This window comes from Amblyraja radiata, chromosome 9 (genome assembly GCF_010909765.2).
Source record: "Amblyraja radiata isolate CabotCenter1 chromosome 9, sAmbRad1.1.pri, whole genome shotgun sequence".
Taxonomy (NCBI): domain Eukaryota; kingdom Metazoa; phylum Chordata; class Chondrichthyes; order Rajiformes; family Rajidae; genus Amblyraja; species Amblyraja radiata.
In genome coordinates this window covers 29,045,282-29,058,336 of record NC_045964.1, presented here as the reverse complement: position 1 = coordinate 29,058,336, position 13,055 = coordinate 29,045,282, and the positions used below count along the sequence as shown (strand labels likewise).

Below are 13,055 nucleotides of genomic sequence, written 5' to 3'. Positions count from 1 at the left end.
TCACCACTGGGGACCCACACCAATCAGCCCATTACATGTTATGAGAGGAAAAACACCAAGGGAGTGGGATCAAGGCCCAATGTTTTCTTGTGGGGCATTCATTCCACATAAAACTAGAAAATAATTGCCCTCCTTACTCAAGAAGGGCCTTGTTCTAAAACGTCACCTACCCATTTTCTCCAGAGATGCTGCCTGACCCGCTGAGTTACTCCAGCAATTAGTGTCTATCTTTGGTATAAACCAGTATCTGTAGTTCCTCTTTATTACACAACTGCCCTCCTACTTAGATTCGGCCTGGCGGGGGTAGGGAACGGGGTTAACATTGAGAAAATGACTTCAAATCTAGTATAAATTTTAGAATTTACATCTATTTTGATCCAATATAATACTTGGAAAATGTCTACATAGTTGACCTAACAAAAGTAAAATGGTGGCGCAGCGGTAGAGTTGCTGCCTGACGCCGTTTGCAGCGCCGGTTCAATCCTGACTATGGGCGCTGTCTGTACGGAGTTTGTACGTTCTCTCTGTAGGTTTCCTCCGAGATCTTTGGTTTCAATGCTGACTACAGGTGCTGGCTGTGTGGAGTTTGTACATTCTCCCTGTGACCTGCATGGGTTTCCTCCGGGTGCTCCGGTTTCCTCCCACGCTCCGAAGACGTACAGGTTTGTAGGTTATTTGGCTTTGTAAAAAATAAAAAAAATGGTAATTGTCCCTAGTGTGCAGGATAGTGTTAAGTGTGTGCGGGGATTGCTGGTCAGTGCGGACCTGGTGGGCCGCAGGGTATGTTTCCACATCCCTAAACTAAACTAAACTAAAATCCTCCATATTTAAAAAACTATTTGGACAGGTACATAGAAGGATAGGTTTTTAAGGTACACAAAAATGCTGGAGAAACTCAGCGGGTGCAGCAGTTTCGGGCCGAAAACGTTGCCTATTTCCTTCGCTCCTAGATGCTGCTGCACCCGCTGAGTTTCTCCAGCATTTTTGTGTACCTTCGATTTTCCAGCATCTGCAGTTCCTTCTTAAACACATAGGTATTGAAGGATATGGGCCAGAAGCAGGCAGGTGGGACTAGTGTAGATGGGGCATGTTGTTCGGTGTGGGCAAGTTGAGCTGATGGGCCTGTTTCCACACTGAGTGACTCTATGACTATATTGTATAGAGAATATCATGGATGAATTAAGGATTGATTATTTCTTGTAATATGTTTCTTGTTTAATATTTTTCTCTGCCAACTACACTGGAACTTAATCAAAAACATTTTCCCCGAGTACTTATTTGGTAAAAGAGGATTGAGGGAATATTTGATAGGGTTGTACAAAACTGACAGTATTAAATAAGGAAAATGGATGCTTGAAGGACTGGGCAGCAAGTCAAGTCAAGTCACTTTTATTTCTATAAAACGTTTAAAAATCAACTCTCGTTGACCAAAGTGCTTTACATTGGTGGAGATACTAACGTTATACAACATTTGTTCATAGATTAGGTACATACATATTTATCAGAAGACGTCAAGAAAGGCTTGAGAGTAAAGATGAGTTTTAAGTCTCGACTTAAAAGAGTCGATGGAGGGGGCAGATGGGAATGTTGGGATGGTTTCTGATGGGAAGAGGGATGCTGTTCCACTGTCTAGGAGCTGCAACCACAAAGGCGCGGTGGCCCCTGAGCTTATGTCTAGACCACGGGATGTTCAGTAACCCCAAGTCGGCTGATCTTATGGACCTGGAGGTGGAGTGGTGGGTAAGCAGACTTTTGATGTAGGTGGGGGCAAGCCCGTTAAAGAAGGATCTTGAAATTTATTCGGAACCGCACAGGGAGCCAGTGGAGAGAGGCCAGAATCAGGGGTGATGTGGTCCCTTTTTCGGCTGCCCGTCAGGAGTCTCGCTGCGACGTTTGGACTAGTAGCAGGCGGGATAGGGAAGATTGGCTGATGCCAGTGTAAAGGGAGATGAAGTAATCGATGCGGGAGGAGATAAATGTGTGGATGATCTTTTCGAGGTCATCAAACTGGAGGAATTGTTTTATTTTAGCTATCGTCTGAAGCTGGAAGAAGCTAGCTTTTATCACGGCATTGACTTGTTTGTCAAATTTCAATGCCGAGTCAAATATCACGTCAAGGTTTTTGACGTGAGGTTTGAGTAATGGGGTAAGGCTTCCAAGGCTGCCTGCTATCATTTTGATTGAGTCCGAGGGGCCGAGAAGGATGACCTCAGACATAATCTCGCAGCAGAAATTATTAGCAGAAATTAAAAAAGGAAAGGCAAAATCTACAAAATGTTAAAAAAAAATGTGCGCAAAGAATGGTTGTGGTCTGGAAATCTCTGGACGGGTTCGAATGCAGAGAAAATCAAGGCTTTTGTAGTTACTGCAGAGGGAAAGGAGGATTGACATTGATTGAGAGGTCTGCAGTGGAGCCACCATGGAACTCATGGGCCGAATGGCCGTTTGTACTATAATGCTTCTATGATACTGCATACCTCTTGTTTTCTTTTGCATTATGCAATAGAGAACCAATCCTTGAAACTTTCAGCAATTAAACTGGGATAGGTATGTTTTTAGAATATTTCCTGGATTTAGCACTAGTGTTGCAAAGGGTTTAGTTTAGTTCAGAGATACAGCGCGGAAACAGACCCTTCGGCCCACCGAATCTGTGTCGACCAGCGATCCCCGCACATTAACACTATCCTACACACACTATGGACAGTATACAATTATACCAATCCAATTAACCTACATACCTGTACTTCTTGGTAGTGTGGGAGGAAACCGAAGATCTCAGAGAAAACCCACGCAGGTCACGGGGAGAACGTACAAACTCTGTACAGACAGGAGTCGGGATCGAACCCGAGTCTCTGATGCTGTAAGTGCTGTAAGGCAGCAACTCTATCGCTGCGCCACCGTGTCACTCATATATTTTGTATAAATTGTAAAACAGCATCTTGATACATTATAGGTATTTTACATCACATGTAGTTAACTGAAGATTTCTGAATTACAGTGCAAAGGTTAGACATTTATGATGAAACCTGATATTTGGTAATTTGTTTAGTTTAGAGATACAGGGCAGAAACAGGACTATCAGCCCACCGAGTCTGTGCCGACTAGCGATCCCCACAAATTAACACCATCCTACGCACACTAGGGACAATTTTACACATACACCAAGCCAATTAACCTGCAAACCTATACATCTTTGGAGTGTGGGAGGAAACTGGAGCACCCAGAGAAAATACATGCAAGTCACGGGGAGAGCGTACGAACTCCGTACAGACAACACCTGTAGTCAGTATCAAAACCGGGTCTCTAGCACTGTAAGGCAGCAACTCTACCGCTGTGCCACTGCCAACTCTCACCAACAATACTGTCAACTGCAGACTTGGCCCTGTTTTAATTTACACAAAAATGAAGCTGACCAACTTGTAGTCTGGCAAACAATGCTACAGCTGTGGAAATGTAATACAATATGAATGGTCCAAAACAAGGAAAGTGCAAACTTCAGCAAAACACACTGGACCAGTATTCGTATGTACGATCTGCAATCACAGCTGCTTTTATGATTCACGATTTTCAGGATTTGTTCCTGAGTCTTTCAGGAGATAAAGTTATAAATTCATTACATTTCCAAATAAGGTTTTTCAATTCCAATTGCTGATCCATATATGCCTGGAAATGACGGTACTATTTACACCATGAGCCAATGAGATGCTACTTTGAATACCAGCGGTGACCTGGGAACATAGCAAATTCAAAATGATGGAGCTTTAAGAATTGGTACACAAAATTGCTGGGGAAACTCAGCGGGTGCAGCAGCATCTATGGAGCGAAGGAAATAGGTGACGTTTCGGGCCGAAACCTATTTCCTTCGCTCCATAGATGCTGCTGCACCCGCTGAGTTTCCCCAGCAATTTTGTGTACCTTCGATATTCCAGCATCTGCAGTTCCCTTTTGAGAGCTTTAAGAATTGTTTAGTTTGCTTATTTCTGATCAACGGTACTTGCATGTAGTTAGATACTCAATGAACCCATGCAGCTTTGCAAAGTTTAAAAATGTACATGAATCAATGGTTCAATGATAACATCGACTCACAAGAAAAAAAAGGGCTGCCAGAAAAATATCAAGAAATTTGTCTTTGCTAAATGGGGACTTGAAAATCAGTCATCAATGATGCTCAGCATCAAGAATTCAGTTCCAATAACTTCAATAGAATCCAACATGCACGTGAGTACTGTAGAATCAATGGCCACTACCCTCACATACTTTAATTAATGCCAGTGACTAAAGTTCTCCAAAAGGGTCAAGTTCACTATTTTAAGCATATTTACTAAAAGATGAGATTAGTTTACATTAGTTTCTCTTGATATCATGTTCAACACAGACATCGTGGGCCAAAGGTGTTCCTGTGGTGTATTGGTCTAAGTTTAGTTTAGCTTAGTTTAGAGATACAGCGCAGAAACAGGCCCTTCGACCCACCAAGTCCACACCGACCATCGATCACCGTACACCAACACTATCCTACAGATTGGGAACATTTTTTACTGCAGGCAATTAACCTACAAACCTGGGTGTCTTTGGAGTGTGGGAGGAAACTGGAACAGGGGAAAACCCCTAGTTTTCAAACGTTCTATTGGGGGGGAAACCAGGAGGGCATAAAGAGGACTTGAAATAGCTTCGGCAGACAAGATAAAGAAACATCTTAAGAGATACTATAAGTATGTTAAGGACAAAAGGGTAACATGGGAGAGACTAGGATTCCTGCACTTTTTCAGTAGCTGTAACAGTACATCCTGCACTCTGTTTTTTTTTTTTTACACATCTTCTGTTGTATTTGTGTTCGGCTTCACCGTACACATGGATTTAAGGCAGAGATTGATAGACTATTGATTAGGAAGGGCATCAAAAGTTAAAGGGAGAAGGCAGGAGAATGGGGTTGAGAGGGAAAAATAGATCAGCTATGATTGAATGGCAGAGTAGAGTCAATGAGGTGAATGGACTAATTCTGCACATATGGTTTGTGACAATAAACTAATCTGAATCCAAATCTCAGTTGGGCCGACGGGCCTGTTTCCATGTTGTTAAGCTGCACAAGTCTGTTTTCCTGTTTAAAGGGCTGAATTTTATTAGCCGCTGAAATGCATGTATATGTGCAGAAACTGTCCATGATGATTCATGTTATCTTGGAGCATAGCCAGCTTTGCAACCTTTACATATATATGAAATGTCTACAATTTAGATTAGTTTAGTTTAGAGATCCAGGCCCTTACGAAAACAGGCCCTTTGGCCCACCTAGTCCGCGCTGACCAGCGATCCCCGCACACTAACACCATCCGACACACACCAGGCACGATTTACAAGGGGAGCCAATAGATGGTGTTTACCTAGATTTTTAGACAGCCTTTGATAAGGTGCCACATGGGAGGCTGCTAAGGAAGATGAGAGCCCATGGTATCAAAAGGCAGATACTAGCCTGGATATTAGGTTGGCTGGAATAGCAGGGCAAAAAGTAGGAATAAAGGGTTTTTTTCTGTTTGGCTGCCAGTGACTAGTGGAGTTCCACAGGGCTCGGTGCTTGGGCCACTGCTCTTCATGTTGTATATTAATGATTTGGATGAGTGGTTTGAAGGCTTTGTGGCCAAGTTTGCAGATGATACGAAAATAGATGGAGGGGCAGGTAGTGTAGAGAAAGCAGGGACTCTGCAAAAGGACTTGGATAGGTTGGGAGAGTGGGCAGAGAAGTGGCATGTGGAATATAGGGTAGCAAAGAGTGCAGTCATGCAATTTGGTAGTTGGAATAAATATGTTGATTCTTTTCTAAATTGGGAGAGAATCCAGAAATTGGAGATGCAAAGGGATTTGCGAGTGCTGGCGCATAATTCCTAAAATGTTAATCTGCAAGTCGAATCGGTAGTAAAGAAAGTAAATGCAAAAGAGGGATTGTATACAAAACCAGGGATGTAATGCTGTGGCTCTTTAAGGCGTAGGTCAGGCTGCATTTGGAATATTGCGAGCAATTTTGGGCACCATATCTTAGGAAGGATGTGCTGGTTCTGGAGAGGGTCCAGAGGAGGTTTACAAGAATGATACCAGGGATGAGTAGGTTAACATAGGATGAGCATTTGATGGCACTGGGCCTGTACTCGCTGGAGTTTCAAAGAATGAGGGGGAGACGTCATTGAAATCTACAAAATAGTGAAAGTCTTGGATAGAGTTGATGTGGAGAGGATGTTTGTGGGAGAGTCTAGCACTAGAGGTCATAGCCTCAGAATTAAAAGACGTTCTTTGAGGAAAGAGATGAGGAGGAATTTCTTTAGTCAGAGGTTGGTAAATCTGTAGAATTCTTTGCCACAGAAGGCTGCGGAGGCAAAGTCAATAGATTTAATATATTTAAGGCAAAGATAGATAGATTCTTGATTTGTATGGGCGTCAGAGGTTATGGGAAGAAGGCAGGAGAATGGAGGGAGAGATAGATCAGCCATGATTGAATGGCGGAGTAGACTTGATGGGCCAAATGGCCGAATTCTGCTCCTATCTCTTATGATCTACAAGTTTACCAAAACCAATTAACCTACAAACCTGTACATCTTGGAGTGTGGGAGGAAACTGGAAAAAACCTGGAAAACCTGGAAAAAAAACCCACGCAGGTCACGGGGAGAACTGGCAAATTCCGTACAGACAGCACCAGTAGTGAGGATCGAACCTAGGTCTCAGGCGCTGCGAGACGCCACCGTGCCACCAAATATTGTTAATTTGTTCAATTCTGTTTCCAATGTAACATGCTGGAACATTTGATAAGGTAGGTTCCAAAATCCTTGGGATGTAAAAATTATTTATAAGTGAATATGGAATATAAATTACAAAGTTGATTTTTGGACACAATTTTGGAATCGTGCTGCCAGCTTGCTGCCATAAATTGTTCCTTTTGTCATTAAACCCTTTCCTTAACTTAATTTCCTGTGAGACTTGGTGACACAATCGATAGTGTGCTGAAGGGCTATACATCTTCTCCAGTACTACACAGAAACGTCAGCTTAGATTGCGTGCTCAACGTTATCTGATGGGATTTGAACCATACGACATACAGGCAAAAATACACCAACAAAATTGTGCTTAAAGCACAACCACTGCAAAATAATTCATTTTCTAAAAAAAGACACAAAATACCGGAGTAACTCAGTGGGCCAGGCAGCATCTCCGGAGAACATGGATAGGTGACGTTTCGGGTCGGGGGCCCCGATTTCAGGGGGAGCGGGAAGAAATATGGAAGAGAGAAGAGGCCGGATAAATCATGGCCAACATCAAAATGACCGCAGGAGAGGGGGTTCCCTGATAGGCAGATTGTTAGGCCCTGATCAGATAGGCAGATCTGAAAGGCAGATTGAAACAGGCGTGAGGCATACATTGTTGCAAACTGAAGCTTCTTGAATGACTTTTGGTGGAAGGGAGTTGGGGGTGCAGTAACAAGATTAACCAGGGTTCAGGTGTGGAGGGGATGTTTGCACTAGTGGGAGAGTCTAAGACCAGAGGGCACAGCCTCAAAATTAAAAAAAAAAAACATATCTTTAGAAAGTAGATGATGACTTTCTTTAATCAGAGGGTGGCGAATCTGTGGAATTCATTGCCCCAGACGGCCAAGTCATTGGGTGTTTTTATAGCAGAGATTGACAGATTCTTGATTAGCAAGGGTGTCAAAGGTTATGGGGACAAAGCAGGAGAATGTGGTTGAGAGAGAAAGATAGGTCACTCATGATCGATGTGCCAAATGGCCTAATTCTGCTCCTGTGGCTTATATGGGGGTGGAGGGGGTCAGAAGTGTTTGGGGAGGAGAAGGTGGAAGGGGAAGGGAGGTGTTTGTAGAAGTTCCCTAAAATTGGATAATTCAATGTTCATATCATTAGGTTGTTAGCTACCCAAGTGAAATATGAAGTGCAGTTCCTCCAATTTGCTTGTTGCCTCTCTAGCAATGGAGGAGGCCCAGGACAGAAAAGTCAGTGTGGAAATGGGAAGGGGAGTTAAAATGATTAGCATTTTTCTAACATGGTGTTACATTGTATCCATTAAGCTGCTTTAAGTTCTGAAAGCTAGTGGAGCAAGTGTTATTTAATGGACGCCAATAGTACACAGAGATCTTAGCAAGTAAAAGATTCCGATAACAAGCAAGATAATTACCCGGGGCACTTTGAGTCTCTAAATTGAGAGATTACTGCTGAGCTATACATTTCAGAAAGAAACATATTAGAATGATGATCTCAGCACAACTAGCTAGTTCCATTGGAATTTGGCATTCTACACACAGAGCAAAATGGTTACTTTATCCCAGCTCGAATATCAGCAATTGTGAATAGCTTAACAATTACATCTCAGTAACACAGTGTACTCACTCAACTAACTTATTGCAGCAATGATCCCACATAATGATGAGAAGGCACCTCTGTATGCTAGTGCAGGGGCTTTGCACAGGCCCAAAAATAACTGCTGCTTTATCAATCAAAACTCAGCCTACTCAGGTACTTCTTAATGAAATAATATCAAATTATTTCACACTTTGGTATCTTTTGGTTAAGTGTATCACATTTTAGCATGGGAACATGAATTCTACTTCACAGCAATAACACAGTGGTACTTACATGGGCTTTATCCTCCAGATGCAACTTCAACAAGCGAAGGTAGCCCACAGGAGCAAAAGCATCTGCAGAATGCATGACAACATCCGAGGAATCCCTGTTTACAAAGCACACCAGTAAAATTGTCAGAAAATATTACATTGATAACAAATATTGTGTATTATATTTTATTAATACTTTCTAAGAGACAAGAAAGTGCTGGAGTAACTCAGCAGGTCAAGCAGTATGTCTAGAGAAAAAAGATGGGTGACGTTTTGGGTCGGAACACTTCTTCAGTCTGAAGAAGAGTTCTGAACCAAAATGTCACCCATCCTTTTTCTCCAGAGATGCTATCTGACCCGCTGAGTTACTCCAGCACTCTGTGGTAATCTTTGGTATAAACCAGCATCTGCACTTCATTTCTACACACAAATACTTTCTACAGAGTATTTAACACAAACAATGTAGTATATATTCCTTGTTGAGCTGTTTGCTATGTGTTTGAAATTCTTACTCCACTAAGTTCTGAATTTGGTTCACGAATTACAGAAATCCCGCAGTGTTATTCTTTAATATTGTATTTTGTAAAATAGTTCTGAATGCATTCACTTGGTGAAGTAACATTGGTTCATTTTCTCTTTTATAAAGCACTTCTCCAGCTGAACAAAGGCAAAAGGCACTGTTTGCATCAAGATTCTCTATCACTCTAATTAAGCTGTCCATTTAGCGTAAGACACAATTAGTTCTGACAGTAATGGAAAAAGGAGCAATTTGCTGCCTTTTTAAAAAATGATTTTTTTACATTTTATTCAGATTGCTTCTGGGTTTTTTTTTTAATCCCTTTTCAGATTCCACATATTTTAGCCCTTATGACTTGCTTTTCATTACATTCAACATGAGGTGCACAAGAAACCTTCCACTATAAACAGCTACTGGGCCCTGCTTTTAATGCTGTGGTGTGCAAAAGCAATGCTTTTAATTCTGCTTTATCTATATTATGCTGTACCTTCGCTCTGTTTATTTATTTTCTCTAGTTTTCACTTTATCCTGTCGGAGATTTGAGAAGATAGTATGTGTAAGAAGGAACTGCAGATGCTGGTTTACACTGAAGGCAGACGCAAAACGCTGGAGTAACTCAGCGGGTCAGGCAGCATCTCTGGAGTAAAGGAATAGGTGACGTTACGTGTCGAGACCCTTCATTAGACTCTGACGAAGGGTCTCAACCCGAAACGTCACCTATTCCTTTTGTCCAGAGATGCTGCCTGACCCGCAGAGTTACTCCAGCATTTTGTGTCTATATTTGGAAAGATAAACTTTCTGTTACAACTTCACCACCTCTGACTTAGAAACATTGGCCTCAGTTCATCTGTCTTAATGCCTGCAGAGATCATGCCAACAAACAGATTAGCTGGTGGCCTCCACAGAGGCTACTCCGCATAGACTTCTTTATTCAATTTTTCCAACACAAACCCTTAGCTGTATCTGAAATCACCATCAAATTGCAGAATTTCTAACGAAAAATAAGCTTTCAATGACCACATCGGTCATATATTAATTTATGACCCGATTAATTCATATATTATTTTATGACCTTCGTCAGTCATAATATTGAGTATAAAAGTCGGGAGGTCATGATACAGTTGTACAGGACATTGGTGAGACCACATTTAGAGTATTGTGTTCAGTTTCGGTCACCCTGTTATAGGAAAGTTGTTGTTAAGCTGGAAATTTACAGTCGGAACAATTTACAATTATTTTACAGGAGCCAATTAACCTACAGACCTGTACATTTTTGGAGTATGTGAGAAAACTGGAGCACCCGGAGAAATCCCAGAGGCACCCAAAGGGCGGCACGGTGGGGCAGTGGTAGAGTTGCTGCCTTACAGCATTTACAGTGCCAGAGACCCGGGTTCGATCCTAATTACGGATGCTGCCTGTATGGAGCTTGTATGTTCTCCCCGTGACCATGTGGTTTCCCCCCCCCCGTTTCTGCAGTTTCCTCCCACACTCCAAAGACGTACAAGTTTGTAGGTTCATTGACTTGGTATAAATGTAAATTGTCCCTAGTGTGTGTAGGATAGTGTTAATGTGCGGGGATTGCTCAGTGCAGACTCAGTGGGCCAAAAGGCCTGTTTCCACACTGTATCTCTAAGCTAAACTTAACTAAACTAAAACCCACGTGGTCACAGGGAGAATGTATAAGCTCCGTACAGACAGCACCCATAGTCAGGATTGAACCCGGGTCTCTGGCGCTGTAAGGTAGCGACTCTACCGCTGCACCACTGTGCTGCCGTCAAAAAACAATCTTATTAATGGCGATAACACGATGGGAGGGTTTTGAGGATGTTCCCCACAATTGTTAGCTGTGCCTTCAGCTGCCATGGCCCCAATCTCTTTAACCCTTCCCTCCACCTCTAATGTCCTACTTAAAACTTGAATCATTGATTAGGTTTATAGCCACTGATGCTACTTAATTTACAATTATTTAACAGAAGCCAATTAACCTACAGACCTGTACTTTTTTGGAGTATGTGAGATAACTGGAGCACCCGGAGAAATCCCAGAGGCACCCAAACTTAATTTCAATATTGATTTTGCACACTGGATATCTGTTAATGGATGGAACGATTATCTCCAATAGAGCTCTGGGTAAATGCAAGTTGTTGCAATAGCTGCTTCAATGCTAATTATGCAAACGTTATTTTGAAGGAAACATTCCTGCAAAACCTGAAGAGAAACAATGAGGAAATTGGTTCCAAGCAGATCGAAATAGGAGGACAACCAACTTCCACAGCCCCAACAGAACTCCAGGTTACCAAGCCAAAGCATTTTTGTTAATTTTTGGATTATTGGCATTCCCGCCTCTCCCCTCTCCAATCAGTCAAGAGGTAAAGGAGTGTGAAAATGCACACCTCCAGATTCAGGGACAGCTGTTAATAGGCAACTGCACCATCCTAACAACAACTAGAGAGCTGTCCTGAGCCATTATCTACCTTGCTAGAGACCCTCAGGCTATCTTTAATCAGACTTTACTGAACTTTATTTTGCACTAAACCTTATTCCTTTTATCGTGTATCTCTACACGGTGAATGGCCCGATTGTAATCATGTACAATCTTTCCGCTAACTGGTTATCATGCAACAAAAGCTTTTCACTGTACCTTGGTACACGTGACAATAAACTAAACTAAACTAAACTAACTAAGCCTTATGTTGGCAACTGACCACGGTTGAAGAAAGACGGGAGACAGTGAATCTCTGGAATTCTCTGCCACAGAATGTAGTTGAGGCCAGTTCATTGGCTATATTTAAGAGGGAGTTAGATGGGGCCCTTGTGACTAAAGGGATCAGGGGGTATGGAGAGAAGGCAGGTACAGGATACTGAGTTGGATGATCAGCCATGATCATATTGAATGGTGGTGCAGGCTCGAAGGGCCGAATGGCCTATTCCTGCACCGATTTTCTATGTTTCTATGTTTCAACTTGAAGAAGCAAAAGGAAGAGGTGGCAGGACACAGTCTTAAACTTAACGTAGAGATCTGCTAAAATAATTGTTTTGAGCAATGACTAGACAGAGACAATGAGTAGACATCAGGAGGAAGGAATGAACAGGGAAAGGAAAGGGCATCCCCTCAACTGTGGGTGGGGACCAAATTTAATCTACATTTATACGAGAAGCCAAATAGTCCCAGAAGCTTGTAACAAACAAAAGTGTAAAGGAACATATAAAACATTCTTCCTAAAAGTAAATCATGATGGTGGAGGCATATCACTCTCTCACAATATCACGCAACAATGCCATTTGGAATTAACGATAAACGGTATATTAATATAACTGTAAACAATATTAAGTTAATTGTACAAGTAAACTATTTGCCATTAAATTGTACAAGTAAATTAGGGCCCTGCCATTTTAAAGGGGACTAAGAAACTTTTAACTGGGTGAAGAAGTTTTTCCTCATCTCAGTCCTAAATGATCTACACCTTATTCTTAAACTGTGACCCCTGGTTCTGGACTCCCCCAACATCGGGAACATTTTTCTTGCATCGACCTTGTCCAATCCTTTACGAATTTTATATGTCTCTATGATCCCCTCTCATCCTTCTAAATTCCCGTGAATACAAACCTAGTTGGCCCATTCTTTCATCATATGTCAGTCCCGCCATTCCGGAAATTAACCTGGTTAAACTTCGCTGCACTCCCTCAATAGGAATAATGTCTTTCTTCAAATTAAGAGATCAAATTTGCACACAGTACTCCAGGTGCGGTCTCACCAGAGCCTTGTATATCTACAGTTGGACCTCCTTGCTCCTAAACTCAAATCCTCTCGTATTGAAGGCCAACATGCCATTAGCTTTCTTCACTGCCTGCTGAACCTGCATGCCTACTTTCAGTGACTGATGTCCAAACGCACCCATCTGATGTACAAGCATAGTTTTTGAAGAAAATATACAAACA

The 13,055-nt window shown here is 42.1% G+C and overlaps 1 protein-coding gene across 3 annotated transcripts in view; it reads right to left on the bottom strand.

Annotated features, from left to right (window-relative positions):
* The window catches only part of dph6 (diphthamine biosynthesis 6), a 267,398-nt gene that overhangs the window by 130,047 nt on the left and 124,296 nt on the right, over nucleotides 1-13,055 (bottom strand). For all 3 annotated transcript variants that reach the window (XM_033026964.1, XM_033026963.1, XM_033026965.1), the window contains exon 8: nucleotides 8,622-8,715. In XM_033026964.1, the coding sequence (XP_032882855.1) occupies nucleotides 8,622-8,715 (94 nt within the window). The remainder of the gene's footprint in view (nucleotides 1-8,621; nucleotides 8,716-13,055) is intronic.